The sequence below is a fragment of the Periophthalmus magnuspinnatus genome, chromosome 21 (genome assembly GCF_009829125.3).
Source record: "Periophthalmus magnuspinnatus isolate fPerMag1 chromosome 21, fPerMag1.2.pri, whole genome shotgun sequence".
NCBI lineage: Eukaryota > Metazoa > Chordata > Actinopteri > Gobiiformes > Gobiidae > Periophthalmus > Periophthalmus magnuspinnatus.
In genome coordinates this window covers 22,541,970-22,562,658 of record NC_047146.1, presented here as the reverse complement: position 1 = coordinate 22,562,658, position 20,689 = coordinate 22,541,970, and the positions used below count along the sequence as shown (strand labels likewise).

The window sequence follows — 20,689 nt, the reverse complement described above, 5'->3', positions numbered from 1 at the left end:
TTGTCCTTGGGCAGGCACAGGGCATTTGATAATCGCACCTCCAGGTTTGCTCCAGGACATGCTATTACTGTCTCTCCTCTCAGGCACGGCAGTGATGTGAACACTGACGGCTGATTGTTGTGGGGCGTACATAATACGCTCTTTTATTTCAACATCTGAAACCTCACATGAACTTTTGACTGAAGAAATGCCAGTCGTTGTTCTGACATAAAGGCATGTAATGAAGACGAAGCTGCTTCAAGTAGATGGGGAAGCCTCTCTTGACCTTTCCCTGAATATGATTAATGAAATCCAAGAGATCAAGTCATGTGATGAGTGCTGTTGGATAACATCTATGCAGAAGGCTTATTTCATCATAAGCAACGGCCATCAGTGAATAAATTATATTTTTTTGAATAAATTCTAGTACTATTTAACTTTTCTTATGGTGAGAGTGCTGCCTTGTTGTTCCCACAAAGATGTTTGCTTTGCCTGGAATGTTTCACAGTATGGTATTTAACTTATCTCCATGAATATAAGCAAGAGATGTCACCAGGCCAATCGACAAGGCAGATCTGTGTGCAGAGGTGAGCCTGCTCACAATGAGAATATGTGGGTTTTTTGATTTGTTTTTTTGTTTTGCAAAAAAGTAATGTATTACTTTTATTGTATAGCACACAAAGTAGCCCACAGAATAGGCACAATAAAAACACATAGCATAAAATATAGTATACAAAATAAATAAGTCAATTTAAAAAAAATATAATAAAATTAAATTAAAAATTAAAATTAAATGAAATCAATAAAAGGCATAAGTTTACTAATGCCGTACTGTGGAACATTATGGACAAAGCATGAATGACATGGGGACAAACAGGTGGCAGACTCCCAACAGATTACATGAATTAATCATGAATCTTAATTTACACAGGACTTTTTACAACAGTGTTTTCTATTGCATCCCAGAATTTTATTGTTTTTGTTAATGACAAGAACTTATTTATTGTGATGAAACAACAATCAGATACATTTACATGTTAGTGAATCAACATAAGTCTAGTAATAGAATTTTGTCTCAGGCATTGACTTGTAGTTGAGGAAATCTCCCTTATCGACTGCAGAGGTCATCCTGTGAGCCAGCAACCATGACTCAAGACAGAAGTTGGATTTGGACCCCCTTTATTTTAACTGACTTCTTCCCCCTGCCCTCCAACCCGCTTGCCCAAAGGAATGGGGCTGTAACTGAGCCTGGTGGGACAGATGGAGCTTATTTATAGTGCCACAGTGAGGTGTGAAGTTTCTTGGGATTTCGAAAAGCAGGGGCCATGGCTCCTTAAGGGCTGATGCATGCTCTCTCTCTCCAGTCTCTCAATAGCGCTTCACTGGCCACACTGGGATTAACTGAGGCCAGGCTAAACAAAGCAGCCTGATGGTCTTTTTTATTGGGGACACTACCTCACTACATAAGGGGGATATCTGAGTCGCCCCCCCCCTTTGACACTCCACAGACAGGAAGACAGGCAGGACAATCACGTCTTCAAGTGAAGATGCCAGCTTCTAAAACAGAAGGGTGACAGGGCATCGGGTATTATTACAGTGACTTAAGGACAATAAAAGCAGTGGACATTTATGGAGAAAGATGATGATGAAAAACACCTTACCTTAGTTAGATTTAATCATTGTGAGGTTGGCATACCCACTCTCAACAGTTGTTGTGTTGTTAACCAATACACTTAACCCACTTTGTCTACATGAATGTGTTAAAGTGTTATTTATGATGGTGTTCAAAGAGGCCATTTGCACAGTAAACCTGTCACCTGTGTCTTATGTCTTAATACATATAAAATATATTACATTATTACTAATGATACAAAATGCAAATAATTACAATACAACACAGACTACACACTTGTCTCCACAGAGATGTTATTGTTTTCTAAGATGCATTTCAATTACTGGTGCTTTATTGCCAAAAAGTACCTACCTGCATGCATTCTTAGTGAGTGGGGTCGCATCTAAACAGATCTGGCTCCATAGAGAAAGATAAGTTTAATGCTAAGTGGAACACTTTAATGACAAGCGAGTGAGGCCTTTACAACACTTACTGTGATTGAAGAAAGTGGATGAAGTGTCACACAGAGACAGGTTTAAACAGTTCACTTAGCAGCCAGTCCTGTTACCTAGTTGCCCCGTTGTACATCCTTTAAAGGGAGAACATTGGAAACAGTCTTAAAGTCACTGGTATAATACAAAGCTTCTTTGTCATGCAGCTTCAACTTCCAAGGCTGCGCACCAGAAACAAAGATGTGGTACGGTTCCTACTTTAATCCATTCAAAGGTCACTGTGCATCGTTAACATTGCAATACTCCCTGCTGGTTTAAGTTGCTGTGTTTTACTGCGTACGAAATATACTCCAATCACATTGAAGGCCATTTTGTCCTATACATGCAGAGTTTATTATTGTCACAATACTAAAACTTGATTTTGATACTAAGAAAAACACCACTCATTATCAGTTTTGATACCACAGTGATAGACAAAGAATGTATCTTTAACCCAAAAAATATAGCAGTATTATTGAAAAGAGTTCAACACAGATCTGGACCAAACTATTATGGAATATCATAATATATTTAGTCAAATTTATTTTCAGCATCAATACCTCCTCAAATCAGAATCCAGCTTTTATATTTGTTTTAGTATTGATCTGGTTTTCTATTTCTTTTAAAATCCTTTGCAAACTAATACAAATATTGAACAATGCCGGTGTCATTATGGAACAATGCTTTTGAAACCCAAACTGTATATTTTTATGTCAAAGAAAGATCTAAATTTAATCTTCTCCTGAACATCATTTAAGATTCTTAAAATGAGCCATCCTTTATTTGTGTCGTCTCAGGGCCAATGCTTGGAAACCTGGCAACAGCGTGGAGGCAGACACTCTATTTCGGTCCACTCTTAAGCTTGATCTCCATCTGAAACACACTCTTGAAACCGAAGACAATGCAGTGTGCGGAAAGACAGGGATCATCACTGGGACTGTCCCGGACCAATCACAGCAGGAATCTAAACACCACTCATCATCAGACAACTTCACTGTTAAAGGGACATATCCTGTTTACAGTCATCATCTTACAGTTTTTTTCTCCCATATTATTAAATCTAATAAAGGACTATTTCAAAGGCATGTATTCTAGATATCCTAATCAAAATATAAGACAAAACGCAGTCATTAAGTCACATGCTAAGAATCTCAAATGTGTTAATTATGCTAGGTGCCAATATGTTATGCTTTTTTGGTAAATCTTTATTCATAGCAGTAATGTGACTACCTGCGTAAAAGAAAATGCTTTGGCTTACACAAAATGTCATAGATTACTCTACTGCATGGAGGATTTTGTAATAATTTAACTTTACTACCTAACTGCCATTTTCAATCTTCTAGACACTTGCCACTAAATATTTACAATGTCATACATGGTGCGAACAGCCTTAATAAATCTTAAGTTTGTAAAACATCTGTGGAGTACGTATAGATTACTTACAGCTCCTTAAGGGCCCATAGAAGAGCCTTCATGTTCTTGTGGTGTGAATGAAAGCACGGTTTAACCTTAACACTTCCTACATAACAAGCATACATAGGCCTATATATACTGTATACACTACTCTATTTTAAGCCCTAAAGACCGCCTTTCAAGTTGACTGGAAATGTTATGGCTTCAACACAAAGCAGTAGTTAGTGGATCCTCCCAATCAACCCATAGGTGGGCAGTTTGATCCCTGTTTGGACCAATGCATGTACTGTTGTTGTGTCCTTGGGCTAGACAGCCAGTGCAGCTGTGGCTACGAAGGTAGCTTACTGCTTGTAATGCATACAGACTTGTTTAAGATGCATTATTTATATTTTTGTCATGGAATGTTTGCTATTTGTCTCCTTGGAGATGATTTTGCATTGCCTGAATGTTTCACTGTATGGCATTAAACATATTTTGCATTTGTTCTACATATTTTTATTGCTAAAAGAATACCGTGAACAGTGAATGGGGTTGCCGCTTCACAGATCTGACCTGCAATTTGACCTTGTGGCATGACCTGCTTGTCTTCACCAAGATAGGTAAGTTTAATGCCATACTATGCCTGATGGATTCAAAATATATATTCAAGTTATATTATGTTATCTCACTGTTCATTTTAAAGGTACTGTAGGTACTGTAATGTTCACTCTTATTATAATCATTATATTCATTTCAACTATGTAAACTATGTAATCTGCACTAATGTTTGTTCTTGAGTCTTGCAGAAAATGTCTTTTGAAAGTGCAGGATCCCACGGGAAGAAGGTCACTGTGAAACCTAAACAGAAACATCATGGGAGGATGTTTTGTGACCTTCTGGAAATGCAAAACAGAATATATTTCTCTGTGAATTTCGTCATATGTTTTTACACTGCTTGCAAAGTATACGCTCTTTCTCCTCAATATTGAGACAAAATAATCTCTCTTGTCTTCTCTTCTCTTTTGAACTGTAATATAGGTTGTGAACCTATCAATGCCAATGCCAAAGTTTTAGCAAAGCAATAACTCTAAGGAGACAGGCAGGTGGAACCAACCAGAAAATTCACATAGTAATTCAATCTCACCACCAGTCTCTCAGTATGAGTTTGCTACAATCATTAGAGCATCTAGCGCATCACAGTCACATGACCTATGTATCAAATGTGCCATTACATTGGATAATGCTGTACCGTGTTTCACCACAAGATGTCAGCAGAGCACCATCCAGCAACCGAGCACCCCACAGGAATCAGTGTGACCGAAAGTGAAACCACTTTTTCAAGCGCATGCGGAGGTTTAGTAAAACAAAACTAAAACTAAAACAAATGAAAATGCAGCGTTCATTATAGTCTTAAGAATCTTTGTATACCAAGGGTTCTCCCTCAAAATTATGTTTTAATGTCTCTTTAAGAAAAAGTATATTGTGCTTTCTAAATTTGAGTCAGTAAGGTCTATAAATACAACAGACCAGATCCATATTTATAAATGGTCATATTACCAATACTGAAAACAAAAACAAATAGTTAGCCTATTTAATTAAGCACCCAGTGTCGGTGAAAATGAGTGATGTCTTTTTCTTCAACGTGGTCTTTTCCCTTTTGTAAACTAAACATGTAACAATTGCATATACATTAAATATATGATCTAAAGTCAAACGCTGATATTTAAGACCCACGCTGCCTGCTCAAATTCTCTGATTCGCTCCACTTTGTGAAGAGTGCTGAACCCAGCAGACTGGCAGTCAGTCTTCTCCACAGAGCACAGTCCTGCAGTCATCAGCAAAAGCACACACCTCTCTAATCCCCCACCATTGAGCTCGTCTGTCGGCCCTGTGCCATTTCCCCGCGGGAAACGGGCTCAAAGGAAAAACTGGGGGACTTAGAGTAGTGTAGGTCGTTGGGTGCATTTGCAGGTATTTATGACAGTCAGTGGGCTGTTATAATAACTGGGCCAGATAGGTCATTAGTATTATTTTTTTTACAGGTAGTTAGCATATTCACATTTACACTGAAATAGCATAACTTTATTTATAGCATAACTGTTGCCAAAGTTACAGCCAACTAATAATGGAGTTGATTAAGGTAGTCTAAATATTTAAAATAATAGATTGCACAAATGGCCAATGGCCAATTTATGTTTTCACCAGTCAGAACACAGCGCGTGCAGAGAAACGCTTCCGGCAGCCAATCAGCACGCACGCCTCCTGCGCCCTCTATCGACAGGAAGAGGCACACCCGAAAACCCACATTCATTCATCCATGTGTCAGAGTTGGTTGACCCAGAGAAGTTAGAACGATTTATGAAAACAAGCTATCCAGTCCTAGAACAGGCCTAGCCAATTTTGTTATCAGTTGGGGTTTTAGCTAAATGTTTTTTTTGATTATTCAGATATGACAAAGATTTTACAGGCCTACAGTCTTGCTAAATCACTGCAACAAGGATGCGTGGTTGGCAGAAAATTTGGGAACACATCTACTACGTGGTTGAAACTACAGCCTGCTCAGTTTTTTAGCGTGAAGGTAAGACGAAAAAAACCCCATCCCTTATGATCACATTTGTGTCAAAACCAGACTTCGTTGAGAAAAGTGTAGTAACAGCTGTAACTCTTTAATTAACGAGTACCTACCGTAAAACAAGAAGCAACGACGTGTAATTGTGTAAGATTTTGACTTTTTCTCTGATTCGGCGTGTCAGTTGTTCAAAATATTTGTGAAATAAGCTCTATGTCAGAGAAAGTTAGCATCATGTAGCATCGCAAAAACTGATGAGGAAATGACTACAGTAGAGTCACACGTGGATACTTAGCACAACATAACGACTAGACTTATATAAGTAATAAGGCTACAATTACTCTGATCAACTGTTAAATCGTATGCATACCATGTCCACAGTACCAAACGTTAATTTACATTCACTATATTTAGTCATAAACTACATTTCGTTTTGTGACCATTAGTGTTTTATCCAATATCTATTAATTTTACCGACTAGCTTTACTTACGATATGATAAAATGTTAAAGTGGACTCCCGAGAGGCTAACATAGCATAAAGTTATTTATCTTCATTTATAAACGTAAGAGTCTGATGTCATTGCATCATATTTGTTCCATCGTGAAATATTGCAACATCCAGCTGCATCACAGCTACATCACAGCTACATCAGAGCTCTCTGCTGCTCATAGAGGCGGATCTGAAGACCTGTGGCATTTAGCACGTGTCCAAGAGATTATAATGATTATTGTAACTTTCACAGGATCCTATTGAGGTTTTGTGACATGTGATATGACAAGTTTGCATTTAAATTACATTATCGTTTGCGATGCGAGGTAGCCCTATCTTAACATTGTTTGGTGTTATCATTGTAAATAACTTTCTAAGTCTAAGGAGTTTTTTTTAACATAGCAATGTTGTTGTGAATGTTGAGCAAAGGTGTGTCACACCGCAGGACAGAAAAAAGTAGCCAATAACAAATGGCATTTTCAACTTATAGTTTTATAATAAAGTGAACATTTGACTTAAGTCTTGTTATGCCTTGGTATGCCTTATCACCACTTGTCACCACTGTATATGACAGGTCACTGTGTTTGTCTGTTTTGCATTAAATACATAAAGAAAAAAAAAAGAAAAAAATTAACGCGAAAAATGAGTGTCACGTCAAGTACCCAAATACAGTTCATACAATCATTCAATTCAGATAATTAAATGGGATTGTTTTTTGACTGACACTCGTCTTTGCATCTACCCTAGGCCCAAACAGCACATCTGGTTTTAGACGATGGCACCAGGATGAAAGGATTTTCCTTTGGTCACAGTGGCTCTGTGGCAGGAGAGCTGGTTTTCAACACAGGACTGGTGGGGTAAGAGAAGTGAACACAAATTCATGCCATGGAACTTGATCAACCATGTTTAGGAATATGTACCATACTATGCACTTTTACTTCTATTTCTTTTACTAACACCACATATTTAACATAGAGGTAAAGCATATACTGTATTTTCTGAACTATAAGTCACACGTTTTTTCATAGATTGCGACTTATAGTCAAATGTGACTTATATGTGAAATTATTAAAATATATAATTTCACATCTTTGTTGTTGTCACACTGAGAACTGCGCGAGGTCACTCTAGGCTTGTGTACCAGTATGACAGCCATGCAGAAGCAGAAGCGGTGCTTCATCTACTTCTGGAGTTGGTGGAGTTGTTTAGAAGCGACACCAAGAATGAAGAATTCAGTGGATTTAGTGATTTGGAGTGAGATTGAGAGTAAACTTGTTAGCTTGTTTTTTATGCTTTAGTTATCTGATTAACTATTAATATCTTATGTTAACCTACCAGACACGTATTTAGTTCATTGTCTATACTTCATGTAGCTGAATAAATATAAATATATCTTATGTTAACATACCAGACATGTATTCATTTTTCTGAATACCTCACCTGTTACAAACAGGTATTCTGGCAGTTTTTGTTGTAGTCACTTATAGATAAACTTCATACAGTGCTGTTCACTTCTAGCAGACAGTGATGCTAAGCCCACTTTTTCATAGAGAAAACAGTGATGGGTTTCAAAGCCATCACCTGTAATAAAATGAAGGGCAGATTGAAAGAGTGGATCCAATGGTTTCAAAGTAGAGGCTGCATGTACAGCACTCATAATCGAATAATCCTTGCACTATTCCTTTTCTGTAATTTATTGGGATAAAATATTTGTTTCTGTACTAAAATGATAATTTTAGATATTAAACTATTGCATCATTCTGAGATATGTTTTTAAGGGATAAGTTTTCATCAAGACAGAATATAGATGTGTTATGTTAGCATGCTGTACTGCTTTTTGGCCTGTTGTTTTTTTTTTGTTTTTTTTTAAAAATTGTTATTATTATAACTTGCCTTTAAAGATAAAATGTCTGTTCTTGGATTTTGTGTGTATGTATATATATATATATATATATATATATATATATATATATATATATATATATATATATATATATTTTTTTTTTTTTTACAAAAACTGCGATTTATAGTCCAGTGTGACTTATATATATATTTTTTCTTCATTATTATGCATTTCTTTTGCTGGTGCGACTTATACTCCAAAGCAACATATAGTCCAGAAAATACAACAGCTGTAATAGTATTAATTAACAATATAAACAATTGTAAAAAGAGTAATACAATTTATACGTTGTGGTATGCTTATTTAAGTATACCACTGATTGCTTTGTCTGCTGTGCTATACTAACAAACATAATAAATCCACTTGTTATTTTTCCGGTTCAGTTACCCGGAGGCCCTGACTGACCCGAGCTACAGGGGTCAGATCCTCACCCTGACGTACCCCATTGTGGGCAACTATGGAGTCCCGAACACACAAGAGCTGGACGAGCTGGGACTGAGAAAACATGTGGAGTCAGAACGCATACAGGTATAATATTATTGTGTGTGACAGTTAATAGGCATAGTAAAGACATCATGGTTTATGGTTGATTACAAATTGTCAGTCTCCAAAGTACTTTTATGGTAATAACTAGTAGTAATAGTTTTGGCTGATTTTTCCGTAATCAGAAATTTTTACCCTGACTCAATTATCTCTAAAATACTACACTAAAAGAGAAATTGCTTGGAAAGAGAACCTCACACATTACAATATAATATCAAAGGGCAAGATTAAAATAAAATATCATAAATATAATATCTAGCCTTTATACAGTGGGATAAAAAAGTATTTAGTCAGCCACTAATTGTGCAAGTTTTCTCATTTCAAAAGATGAGAGAGGCCTGTAATTTTCATTATAGGTTCACTTCAAGTATGACAGACAGAATGGGAGGAAAGAATCCAGGAAATCACATTATAGGACTTTTAAAGAATTAATTAGTAAATTCCTCTGTAAAATAAGTATTTGGTCACCTATAAACAAGCAAGATTTCGGGCTCTCATAGACTTGTAACTTCTTTAAGAGGCCTCCACTCGTTACCTGTATTAATGGCACCTGTTTAAACTTGTTATCAGTATAAAAGACACCTGTCCACAACCTCAAACAAACTCCATACTTCATTATGGCCAAGACCAAAGAGCTGTCAAAGGACACCAGAAACAACATTTTAAACATGCACCAGGTTGAGAAGACTGAATCTGCAGTAGGTATGCAGCTTGGTGGGAAGAAATCAACTGTGGGAGCAATTATTAGACAATGGAAGACACACAAGACCACTGATAATCTCCCACGATCTGGGGCTCCACGCAAGATCTCGCCCTGTGGGGTCAAAATGATCACAAGAACAGTGAGCAAAAATCTCAGAACCACACGGAGGGACCTAGTGAATGACCTGCAGAGAGCTGGGACCGAAGTAACAAAGGCTACCATCAGTAACACACTATGCCGCCAGGGACTCAAATCCTGCAGTGCCAGACGTGTCTCCTTGCTTAAGTCAGTCCATGTCCAGGCCCGTCTGAAGTTTACTAGAGAGCATTTGGATGATCCAGAAGAGGATTGGGAGAATGTCATATAGTCAGATGAAACCAAAATAGAACTTTTTGGGAAAAACTCAACTTGTCGTGTTTGGAGGAGAAGGAATGCTGAGTTGCATCCAAAGAACACCATACCTACTGTGAAGCATGGGGGTGGAAACATCATGGGGCTGTTTTTCTGCAAAGGGACAAGGACGACTGATCTGTGAAAAGGAAAGAATGAATGGGCCATGTATCATGAGATTCTGAGTGAAAACCTCCTTCCATCAGCAAGGGCATTGAAGATGAAACATGGCTGGGTCTTTCAGCATGACAATGGTCCCAACGAAGGAGTGGCTTCGTAAGAAGCATGCCAAAGGTGCTGGGGTGGCCTAGCCAGTCTCCAGATCTCAACCCCATAGAAAATCTTTGGAGGAAGTTGAAAGTCCGTGTTGCCCAGCGACAACCCCAAAACATCACTGCTCTAGAGGAGATCTGAAGGAGGAATGGGCCTACCAGCAACAGTGTGTGAAAACCTGTGGAGACTTACAGAAAACGTTTGACCTCTGTCATTGCCAACAAAGGGTATATAACAAAGTATTGAGATGAACTTTTGTTATTGACCAAATACTTATTTTCCACCATAATTTCCAAATAAATTCTTTAAAAATGTGACTTACATACTTTTTTGTCCCACTGTATAAGAGGCTGGTAGTTTTGACATTACATAAGATTATCTGTGACCTAAGGGTGAGTTGTTGTGGAGCTGTAGGAGTCTATTGTTGTGCCTGCTGTTTTGTCACCTCTTAATTAACACTGTTTCTATTTTATATCAACAATGTTTGTAATCTGTGTGTACACCATATAGTGACTGAGGCTCTCAAACCCAACTGACAATTAGCCAAAATTAGGGATATCTTAAGATTGTCATCATTATTTTCAGTACAATAATACATTTAAGAGACCTAAATCATTTCTCTGTCTAGGTTTCTGGTCTTTTGGTGCAAGATTATAGCCACGAGTACAGTCACTGGAACTCCGTTAAATCATTAGGGGAATGGCTGAATGAAGAGAAGGTTAGTACTTGGCTTATGACATAGTTTTTTACAAGAAATTGACTTTAGTATACAGGATTTGTAATTGTTTTTTTTCATTTAGATACCAGCGCTGTTTGGAATAGACACCCGAATGCTTACAAAGATTATTAGAGATAAGGTACTTGCATGCAGTACATTACATTACATTATATTACATACTGTGAAACATTTTCTTGTGTGAAATAATAACTTGTTTCATTTTAGGGTACAGTTTTGGGAAAGATTGAATTTAATGGGCAGCCTGTAGAGCTCACCGACCCCAACCAGAGAAACCTTGTTGCAGAAGTGTCTACAAAGGTAAACTATATCAGTATGATTTAGTTTTATATAAGACATTTTGATAACATTGTATGGTATTGTGTCTTGTTTCCACCAGGAGATTAAGGTTTTTGGAAAAGGAAACCCAATCAAGGTCGTGGCTGTTGACTGTGGCATTAAGCATAACATCATCCGTCTTCTGGTGAAGGTTAGACTGCTTTTTATAGTCTGTCTCATTAAATTACACTAGTGGCATTTTTATGATGCTAGCCCAGATAATGTTTCCTTGCAAATTTGGACAAGTTAGTCGGTAATTTGTTGCATGGTTTCAGCAAGTTGACCTAGAAAATCTGTGTTGGTAATATGAAGTCTAATGAGCTCTCCAAAATGTAGAATGTCATATTTCAGGCAAAAAATAGTTGCTTAGTTTTACTATTTAATATTTCATCTTACCTATTGGCTACATCCAAAAAAGCAATATATTCTATAATGGTATTGATTGTGCTTTAATAGCCATGTTAAAGTGAAGCAAAAACATCAAATGAAATGTTGTGTGAAAGTTTTTATCACTCTTTATTGCTTTGCATGCAGCGTGGGGCAGAAGTTCATTTGGTCCCATGGAATCAGGACTTGACAAGTCTAGACTATGATGGTTTGTTCATTTCAAATGGACCAGGAGACCCAGCTCTGGCCCAAACTCTCATCCAGAATGTCCGCAAGGTAGGACTACTTACAAATACTTTATATTTATGTTATTAATCCTTCTTGCCCATTGTTAAAATGTAAAAGTTAATGTTATCAACAACAGTGTGTGTCTGTGTAATCCCTCAGTTGTCCAAGTATACACATGAAAGAATTTAATACAACATTACATATTCTATTTTTAAGAGTCTGATACAAGCAATTCACTTTCACAATTATGTTAAGGCAAGTTTTCTGTGATTATGATGCAATACCCTGCATCACAATGAGGAACTAAGAGGAGATTGAGACACACTGTTGTCTAATAAAAAATTCAAATCTGTCAACTGGCCAAAAATGTTGTTATGTAGGTCCTACAAGTTTTGACTTGCAACATTTGTGATACATGGTATTGCATCATAATTGAGAAAGTGAATCGCTTGCATCAGACACTTAAAAATAGAATATGTAATGTCCTAGTGTCCCGGTCCTTTACTATGTTTCCTATGTTTCTCATGTTTTATCATATATAACATTCTTCTAAATATATTCTTCTAGTTACTGAGTTTATTTTAAATGTACTCTTGAGTTGAAAATTACAAATTTGTCTAAATACATTTTTGTGCAGGTTTTAGAAAGTGATCGTCCTCAGCCTGTATTTGGCATTTGCATGGGAAATCAGATCACTGCTCTCGCTGCTGGAGCCAAGTCATACAAACTTCCTATGGGTAACAGGTAATGGACTTCAAAAAAAACATTTGAATATTATTGTTTTTTTGAGTGTAAAGTTTCATCACTTTCTGTGAATTTCAATCTTTATTGTACTTATTGTGGAATATAATAATGTGATGCTCTGTTTTATTCATGCGTGTGGTTTCCCAGGGGCCAGAACCAGCCAGTGCTGAATGTGATGACAGGCCAGGCTTTCATTACTGCGCAGAACCACGGTTATGGCATTGACAGTGAGTCCCTGCCCGAGGGGTGGAGCCCACTGTTCGTCAATGCCAACGATGGCACAAATGAGGTTCATATTTAGTCACATTACTGAATTTTGTATGCTGGCACTGATGCTTACAAAGGATCAGGCCATTTTACAGAAATACTATACATTTATGGATTACAGTGTGCATTAATTAAAATAAATTGAAAGTGAACTCTGCATCTTTTCAGGGCATCATGCACAAAACTAAACCTGTTTTCACGGCCCAGTTTCATCCAGAGGCTAAAGGCGGTCCCACTGACACGGAGGTAATTAAAGAGTTGGAAAGTAAATCTTTAAGATTCTCGCTTGTCACTGCTCCTATATACTAAGTGTCTGTACTATGTGTCTGTACGTACTGGGGGGGGTCCTCATTTTGTAAGATTATTACTATATTTGATTCCAGTGCACAATGTGTTGTATAATGATGACACAGTTAGAGTGACTCTTTTTCTTAGAACTCTAGAGCTCTATTTCTTGTACCTCCCTGTATTTCTTTTTACTTTTTTCAACTTTTCTTCAAAAACTGACTTTTGACAGATATGAAATTATTAAGTAATAAGTAGAAAAACTTAATTAGAAAATGTGTTATATGTACTTAAAGGCTTTTGGATAATTAAACAAGTTGGACTATACTGTACAGATAGAGACACAACACCACTTGCTTTGAGAGACCCCAGGTGTATCATGTTGCCTGTTACTATGTCTGTCTAGCGCTACTTGGAGGAAGATGCTAGTTTAGCCTTATATTTGGCACTTGGGTTCCTAAGTTCAAGTTCCTGTCAACGTACTTCACATCAGTCAATCTAATGCACTATGACAGGATGTACACGTGGCAGGTTGTTACAGAACACACTTGTCCCTTATATTACTACAGGGAAAATATGGTCTTTAATAATTTAACTGCTATCTTGTACTTATAATAATGTTGTCCACTTTTTTATTCACTGACACTTACTGACATTTTGGTTTAGCCTTTTGTTAAAAGCATTTTTATAACAACTTGTCCAGCCTAATTAATCATGCTTTAAAACTTTTTTGTAATAATATTTTTGATATTGTTTTCTGCTAACCTCTAGATTGTCCATGTGTTTATAGTTTCTCTTTGATGCATTCATATCCTTGATCAAAAAAGGAAAAGATGGCAACATTGTGTCAGTCATGCCCAAGAAACCATCCCTCCCTCCCAGACCTAAGGTACACAATACTACATTACAAACAATTAATATTTGTCACCATCATGTATCATAAACCAACTCTTTGCGGTTTTTTTCTTTGATTTTGTTAACACAGGTTTCAAAGGTTTTGGTTCTCGGATCTGGAGGTCTGTCCATTGGCCAGGCTGGAGAGTTTGACTACTCTGGATCTCAGGCAGTCAAGGCTATGAAGGTATAGTCACATTTTAAATTGACCCCAGAGAATACATCACACACTTGTACATTATACAAGTTACTTGTTCTATAGATTGATTTCCATGCACAAGATTCAAATGTATTTTAACCACACCTCTGTCTCGAATTTATTCAGTGTACAACAGATGCTTTTATTGCAAAGATACCTTCAAAAACATGCATTCTTACTGTGTTCTAACTTGTGTTTTTGACTGGTGGCATCACCTGCTTTTCTCCCTGGAGATAGACAAGTCCATTGCCATACTTTTCATACAAACATTCCTGGAAAAGCAATAACATCTTGGAGTTAAGCAGATAGCAGACACTCAACCAGAAATAGTGCATAGTGCATCTTGAAATGAAAATGGAATTATAAATAACTTAATGAACAAAGCTCTGTCAGTAACAGTAATATCTTCATTATAGTTTGACAAAAATGTGCATTGCATTTACATTTTTCCTACAGGAAGAGAGTTTAAAGACTGTGCTGATGAACCCAAACATTGCCTCAGTTCAAACTAATGAAGTGGGAACAAAGCAGGCGGACTCTGTGTACTTTCTGCCCGTTACGCCAAAGTTTGTGACTGAGGTGATCAAAACTGAGCGCCCTGATGGCATCTTACTTTCTATGGGAGGACAAACTGCACTCAACTGCGGTAATAAGCCTGCATCATTTTACTAAGAAATTATTCATGGGTTTCAGGTATAAGGATTCCTTCCTGATATGAAGGATTTGGCATGATAACGGTTCGCTTAGCAATAACGCTTTTCAAATCAAAACATTATATATTTTGAATGGGGATCCTCACAAAATCATTCACATTAGGAAGGAATCATTTGCCTGAAACCAACGAACAGAAAATATGCATGTTGCAATATAATCGTAAGAGTAACTGAAAATAATTAAAAAGTAAACCTTGATGTAAAGTTTTATCTGGTGGTTTGCCACATTAACTTTGCCATTCAAAAAGTTTGATTTCATAAAGCTGGACATAATAGAGGAATGTTAGTCTAATGGACACTGAAAGTAAATGAAATATTTCACTTTTGTCTGGCCATGGTGTCAAAAATAATGAATAATCATAACATTGACATGTTCTCATAATAAACTCTAACATTTGATAGAGAGGTTGGTTATGCAGAGACATCATAACATTCCATATGAGTGTCAATGACATTTTCCTCTCTAAAGGCTCAAAACACATCTAAAATGTGAAAGCGCTGCTACAGCTTAATGACAACTTAAACTGCTAAATATTTAGCTTGTACCTGACATGTAAAACGAGAAAATATAGTAAACATATGTAGAAAACCAGTGAACAGGGGCTGTAGACTACAGGTACATTTATCATTGATTGAAAGTGATTGCTCCCATGGCAACAGAGTGGTTAGCTGCTTTTGTGGCTACCTGGCTCACATATTGAGCAGTTTTGAAATGTTTTGTTTTTTGACATCAGTCTTTAACATCATATTATGGGATTTTAACCAACTAAGAAGTGCAGCAGGTGCAGTTCAAAGGACACAAGTAAGGGACTGTTGTATTATGTGAAATGAACTGTTTGTTTTTCCCTTATCCATGAAGTCTGTGCTAGAGGCTAGCTAAGGAGCTAGGAGGGATGCTTTTGGCTCTTCCTCTCCTCAAACTGCTCTGACACCTGACCCGTCCTCCTGTAATGCTGCACTGAGACCTTTGACTGAGACACAAAGGCGACTGAGAAGTGCAGTACACTGCTGCAGCAGTGATAAACTTGAATTTCTCTCGGGATCAATAAAGTATCTCTCTCTCTTTCTCTGATACAGACTTTGGAATCTGACACAGTTGAAATGAACCTTTCTCCCTTTTAAATAAGATGTTTCTGAGTTTGTGTGATAAAGAGATTCATTGTTGTGGGGGGCGGGTTGAAGTGTCCTTTAAGTGTCCTTTAGCTTCTCTTGTTTTAACCGGTGAGCTGATATTGTACTGTTAAACCAGTCCCTTTCAAATAACATTACAATCACAAGCTAGCTAGTGTTAGCTTAGTTAGTAAATCTCACCTTTTTTTGAAAATCAAACACCTTAACAGGACCATGGACGCATGTATTGATCACAAGCTCCTGAAAATGTGTTGTTTAAATCCCTTTTGTGTTTTTTTTTCTTGAGTTTTTCTTAAAACTTATTTGACAATAGTGCGTCTCCATGGTAACTGCTGAACATTCCACCATACACATACATGTTCTATAACCCCAGCATGATGTTACTACAAAGTATCAATTGTGACATTCCTTTTTAGGAGTCGAATTGTTCAAAAGTGGTGTCCTGGAAAAGTATGGGGTCAAAGTGCTTGGAACCCCTGTTGAGTCCATCATGGCTACTGAGGACAGACAGCTGTTTGCAGATAAACTCATGGAGATCAATGAAAAGATTGCTCCCAGTATAGCTGTTGAATCTGTAAGTAATCATGAAATATATTTGTAATTGCTGATACTTGGTAGCTCAACAAGCTTCATTACAATGTTTATTTTTTTTGTTAATTGTTCAGGTTTCAGATGCATTGAAAGCAGCGGAGAAAATTGGCTACCCTGTAATGTTACGGTCAGCTTATGCCCTGGGTGGCTTGGGCTCTGGTCTGTGTGGTAGTAAAGAAAAACTGGAGGAAACAGCTCGCAAGGTCAGAACTAATTATTCATAAATGGTATTATAACAAATTAAAACACTGTACCAAATGATCATGAGCTATTTGTTTCTTGTTTGCGTGTTGAAGGCTCTGGCCATGTCCAGTCAGATCCTGGTAGAGAAGTCGCTGTTGGGCTGGAAGGAGGTGGAGTATGAAGTGGTGCGAGATGTGGCAGACAACTGTGTGACTGTCTGCAACATGGAGAACTTTGACCCACTGGGAATCCACACTGGTAACTACTATATACACTGTATTGTCTTTCCATGCTAAAGGAGCACTATGTAACTTTTTTTTGGTCTCCATGGAGTTGTTATCGCTTTGCCTGGAATGTCACGCAGTCAAGTTATGGGTCAGTTCTGTGGAGAGATAACCTTGCTCACAGTAGAATGCTTGTTTTTAAATTAAATTAATAAAAACAATAATTAAATAAATGCATAATGTAAGGTTCATGCCATACATATTTTAGGCAAAACAATAATTTCTCTATAGAAAAAAGCAAGTCACAGACCCACCCACAGAAAAGTTACATAATGCACCTTTAGTAAAATTGTTGATATTTTTACAATACTCAGTGATGTAGTACTACTAAACCTTGTGGACCTCTTACTTTATTATTACCGGTATTCATTTTCATTTAGCCCAATGAGAGTACCAGACCCTATTTCTCATAAGCACCCTGTCAAAATACAGTACAATACACACAAAAACAAACAAAACAAATAACTACAGGTCCATTTAAAACATTAAAACCAGGTGCACATGTGATTATAAATGTTTATCACCAGATTAAAGTGCATTAGTGGCACCAATGTATCCACTTTTGCATGTATTACATTGTTTCATATTTTTGATTTACATTTTTATGGTATTTATTGATAAGACAGTGGCTCATAATCTTGCATCAAATGGCCATATCATGTATTATATTTCCTGTCATATTGCTCTTTTGCTTATCACATTCTCTTCTGTAGGGGACTCGATTGTGGTGGCACCAAGTCAAACTTTGTCCAATGAGGAGTACCACATGCTCCGTGAGACAGCCATCAAAGTAGTGCGTCATTTGGGTATTGTGGGCGAGTGCAATATTCAATACGCTTTACACCCATCGTCCCTCGAATATTGCATCATTGAAGTTAATGCGCGCCTCTCTCGGAGCTCTGCCTTGGCATCGAAAGCCACTGGGTGAGAAAAATGATAATGATTATGATACAAACGCTACATTATAGTGGGGTGACAGTAGCTCAGTTGGTAGAGTGGTGGTGGTTAGGCAACACTTACCCTGACTTGCATCCTAGTGTATGTGTACGCTGTGATGATGTATACATCATGTATAGGTGTGTGAATGGGTGAGTGGTTTCTTGATGTAAAGCGCTTTGAAGTGTGCCTTGATGGTGGAAAAGCGCTTTATAAATATTTGACAATTTACCCTATAGAAGCTAATAACATACTATCACATTAAAACTGTTTGTAATTATTTAGTTAAGTCTGCACAGAAACTTATTATGTAGCATAAGCACCTGCCTCTTATGAGCCCCATGTGACCACATCAGGCAGCATTCAATTCTGTACTTGCATTATCTATTCCGCTTCACTTTTTCTCATTAATTTTTAGCAACCAAACAATTCAATATTGAGTTTAAAAGTTTGAAGCAATTTCCCAACTTGTGTTATATACAATGCTGTGAAAAAGCATTTGTCCCCTTACTGATTTACTTATCTTACTTTTTCTGCACCTTTGTCATTCTGTATCTTTCCTGTTTGTTCAAATGTCTTAAACTATATATATTATCCATATTGTGCTTCATAGGTATCCATTAGCATTTGTAGCTGCTAAGCTAGCTCTAGGCATCCCTCTACCCGAGATCAAGAATGCAGTATCACAGAAGACCACAGCCTGCTTCGAGCCCAGTCTGGACTACATCGTCACCAAAATCCCTCGCTGGGATCTGGACCGCTTCCAGGGCATGTCCCTGGAAATAGGCAGTGCCATGAAAAGTGTTGGAGAGGTGGGAGACTATAATGAACAGATTAAGTCTAAATATTGTTTATAATTCTATGCAAATGCACAACTCCATTATTGGTTAATTTCTGATGTATAATGGTGTACTATGTAACTTTTATGGTGGATTGTGCTCTATCTCCTTGTTTCTATGCTTGTTTCTATTAATGCTTTGCCGGAATGGTCCACAGTATGGTATCAAACTTGTGAATTGTGTATTTGTTACAAGGGGGGACACCTCTGTAGATATACTTATGCCCATAGATCAATAAGGAGATAAGGTTAATGCCATACTGTGGAAAAGATGCATAGCTCCCCTTTAACAGATTGGCTTTTATAATGGGTAACATTGACCAGCAGCCACTATGTATGTTTGCAGTTTTATAAGAGGTTAAAATAAGATGTATAGATTTAAGTTGGTGGTGTATGACTGAATTATCGAGTTTTATTGCAAAAGCCATAAGTCTAAATCTATACCTTTTAAAATCCCAGAGATGTGACTATTGTACACTGTGTAATGTTGTATATGCAGGTGATGGCGGTGGGCCGGACCTTTGAGGAGAGCATGCAGAAGGCCCTGAGGATGTGTCACCCCTCTGTGGACGGCTTCATGCCCCGACTGCCTCTGAACAAAGCCTGGTGCCACTCTTACGACTTGCGGCAGGAGCTGGCTGTGCCCTCCAGCACCCGCATTTTCTCCATCGCCAAGGTACAACCAGACACAAATGGGACACACACACCACAGGAACATGTTATAGTATCATTTATTATGAAGTGTTAGCTGCACAATTATTTTACATCATATTTTGCCAAATCACCAAGCACAGTGTTCATATCACAAAATAAACCATTTTACAATAATGCAACTAATCAAAGCAAAAATCCTTTCTAGACTTGAAATTTAACTACTGTCCACTAAGATAAAAAGGTAAAGCAATCCCTACTTAGGTCTATTTCCATGGCAACAGTGAAGAGATGCTTCTTACAGTTTTATAGGTCAAACATAGGGACACAAGGTTGTATTTAATATGTAAGGTAAGGCAATGTACGGTACACTTTATTGTCCCAGTAGGGAGATTTGTCCTCTACGTTTGACCCCATCGTCAATGCCATTGGGGTATCTCTCACGTAAATTTGGGTAGGGTTCTTGATTAAATTCATAAAGTTGATATTACACATATTAAAGGTTGATTTATTCATTTCACAGACATGTTCTCAATTCAGCCAAGTTAGTCTTTTTAATGTTTTTTGCTTCACTCAATCAAACAGTGGTGAATAACTCTGAAACAGATGTAGTAAAATCTGTCCAGTTGACAGATTTTACTTTTGGCTTTTACTATGGATTAGACCTGGGTGACTGAGGGATGACACAGACATCTGAAATGCACTTAAACACATGGTCAAGCTTCACTTAAAAAGAGAGACAAAACAATATATGGAAAAACCTCTAAGTTTTTATCAACAGAGGATTGTGGATGTTATGTCGCTGCCAAGACCTCCAGCTTTGTTAGTTTAGGGTTTAGTTTGTGGAGATGAAATGATCTTTTATAAATATAAAAAGAGAGAGTGAGTGGGTGAGACGCCGTTCAAAATTAATGTACCACATCTTATTTGCAGACAATAAAATTCTAGAAATAATACC

General features: G+C 37.4%; 1 protein-coding gene and 1 long non-coding RNA gene across 2 annotated transcripts in view; one reads left to right on the top strand and one right to left on the bottom strand.

The window, feature by feature from the left end:
* Positions 1-1,009: 1,009 nt before the first annotated feature.
* On the bottom strand, positions 1,010-2,254 carry LOC129457293 (uncharacterized). Its single transcript, XR_008649179.1, has 4 exons — positions 2,085-2,254; positions 1,964-2,004; positions 1,641-1,726; positions 1,010-1,536 (listed from the first exon to the last, which is right to left on the bottom strand). It is a non-coding gene; the product is annotated as an uncharacterized LOC129457293 (long non-coding RNA).
* Positions 2,255-5,763: 3,509 nt separating this feature from the next.
* Positions 5,764-20,689, top strand: part of cps1 (carbamoyl-phosphate synthase 1, mitochondrial) — a 37,270-nt gene continuing 22,344 nt past the window's right edge. The window contains exons 1-20 of the mRNA XM_033986786.2: positions 5,764-6,052; positions 7,282-7,391; positions 8,821-8,965; positions 10,975-11,064; positions 11,147-11,203; positions 11,290-11,382; positions 11,462-11,551; positions 11,935-12,063; positions 12,653-12,759; positions 12,907-13,048; positions 13,195-13,272; positions 14,102-14,200; positions 14,297-14,392; positions 14,861-15,050; positions 16,665-16,822; positions 16,914-17,042; positions 17,136-17,280; positions 18,020-18,230; positions 18,856-19,054; positions 19,580-19,756. Coding sequence (XP_033842677.1) covers positions 5,924-6,052; positions 7,282-7,391; positions 8,821-8,965; positions 10,975-11,064; positions 11,147-11,203; positions 11,290-11,382; positions 11,462-11,551; positions 11,935-12,063; positions 12,653-12,759; positions 12,907-13,048; positions 13,195-13,272; positions 14,102-14,200; positions 14,297-14,392; positions 14,861-15,050; positions 16,665-16,822; positions 16,914-17,042; positions 17,136-17,280; positions 18,020-18,230; positions 18,856-19,054; positions 19,580-19,756 — 2,574 coding nt within the window. The 5' untranslated portion in view covers positions 5,764-5,923. The remainder of the gene's footprint in view (positions 6,053-7,281; positions 7,392-8,820; positions 8,966-10,974; positions 11,065-11,146; positions 11,204-11,289; positions 11,383-11,461; positions 11,552-11,934; positions 12,064-12,652; positions 12,760-12,906; positions 13,049-13,194; positions 13,273-14,101; positions 14,201-14,296; positions 14,393-14,860; positions 15,051-16,664; positions 16,823-16,913; positions 17,043-17,135; positions 17,281-18,019; positions 18,231-18,855; positions 19,055-19,579; positions 19,757-20,689) is intronic.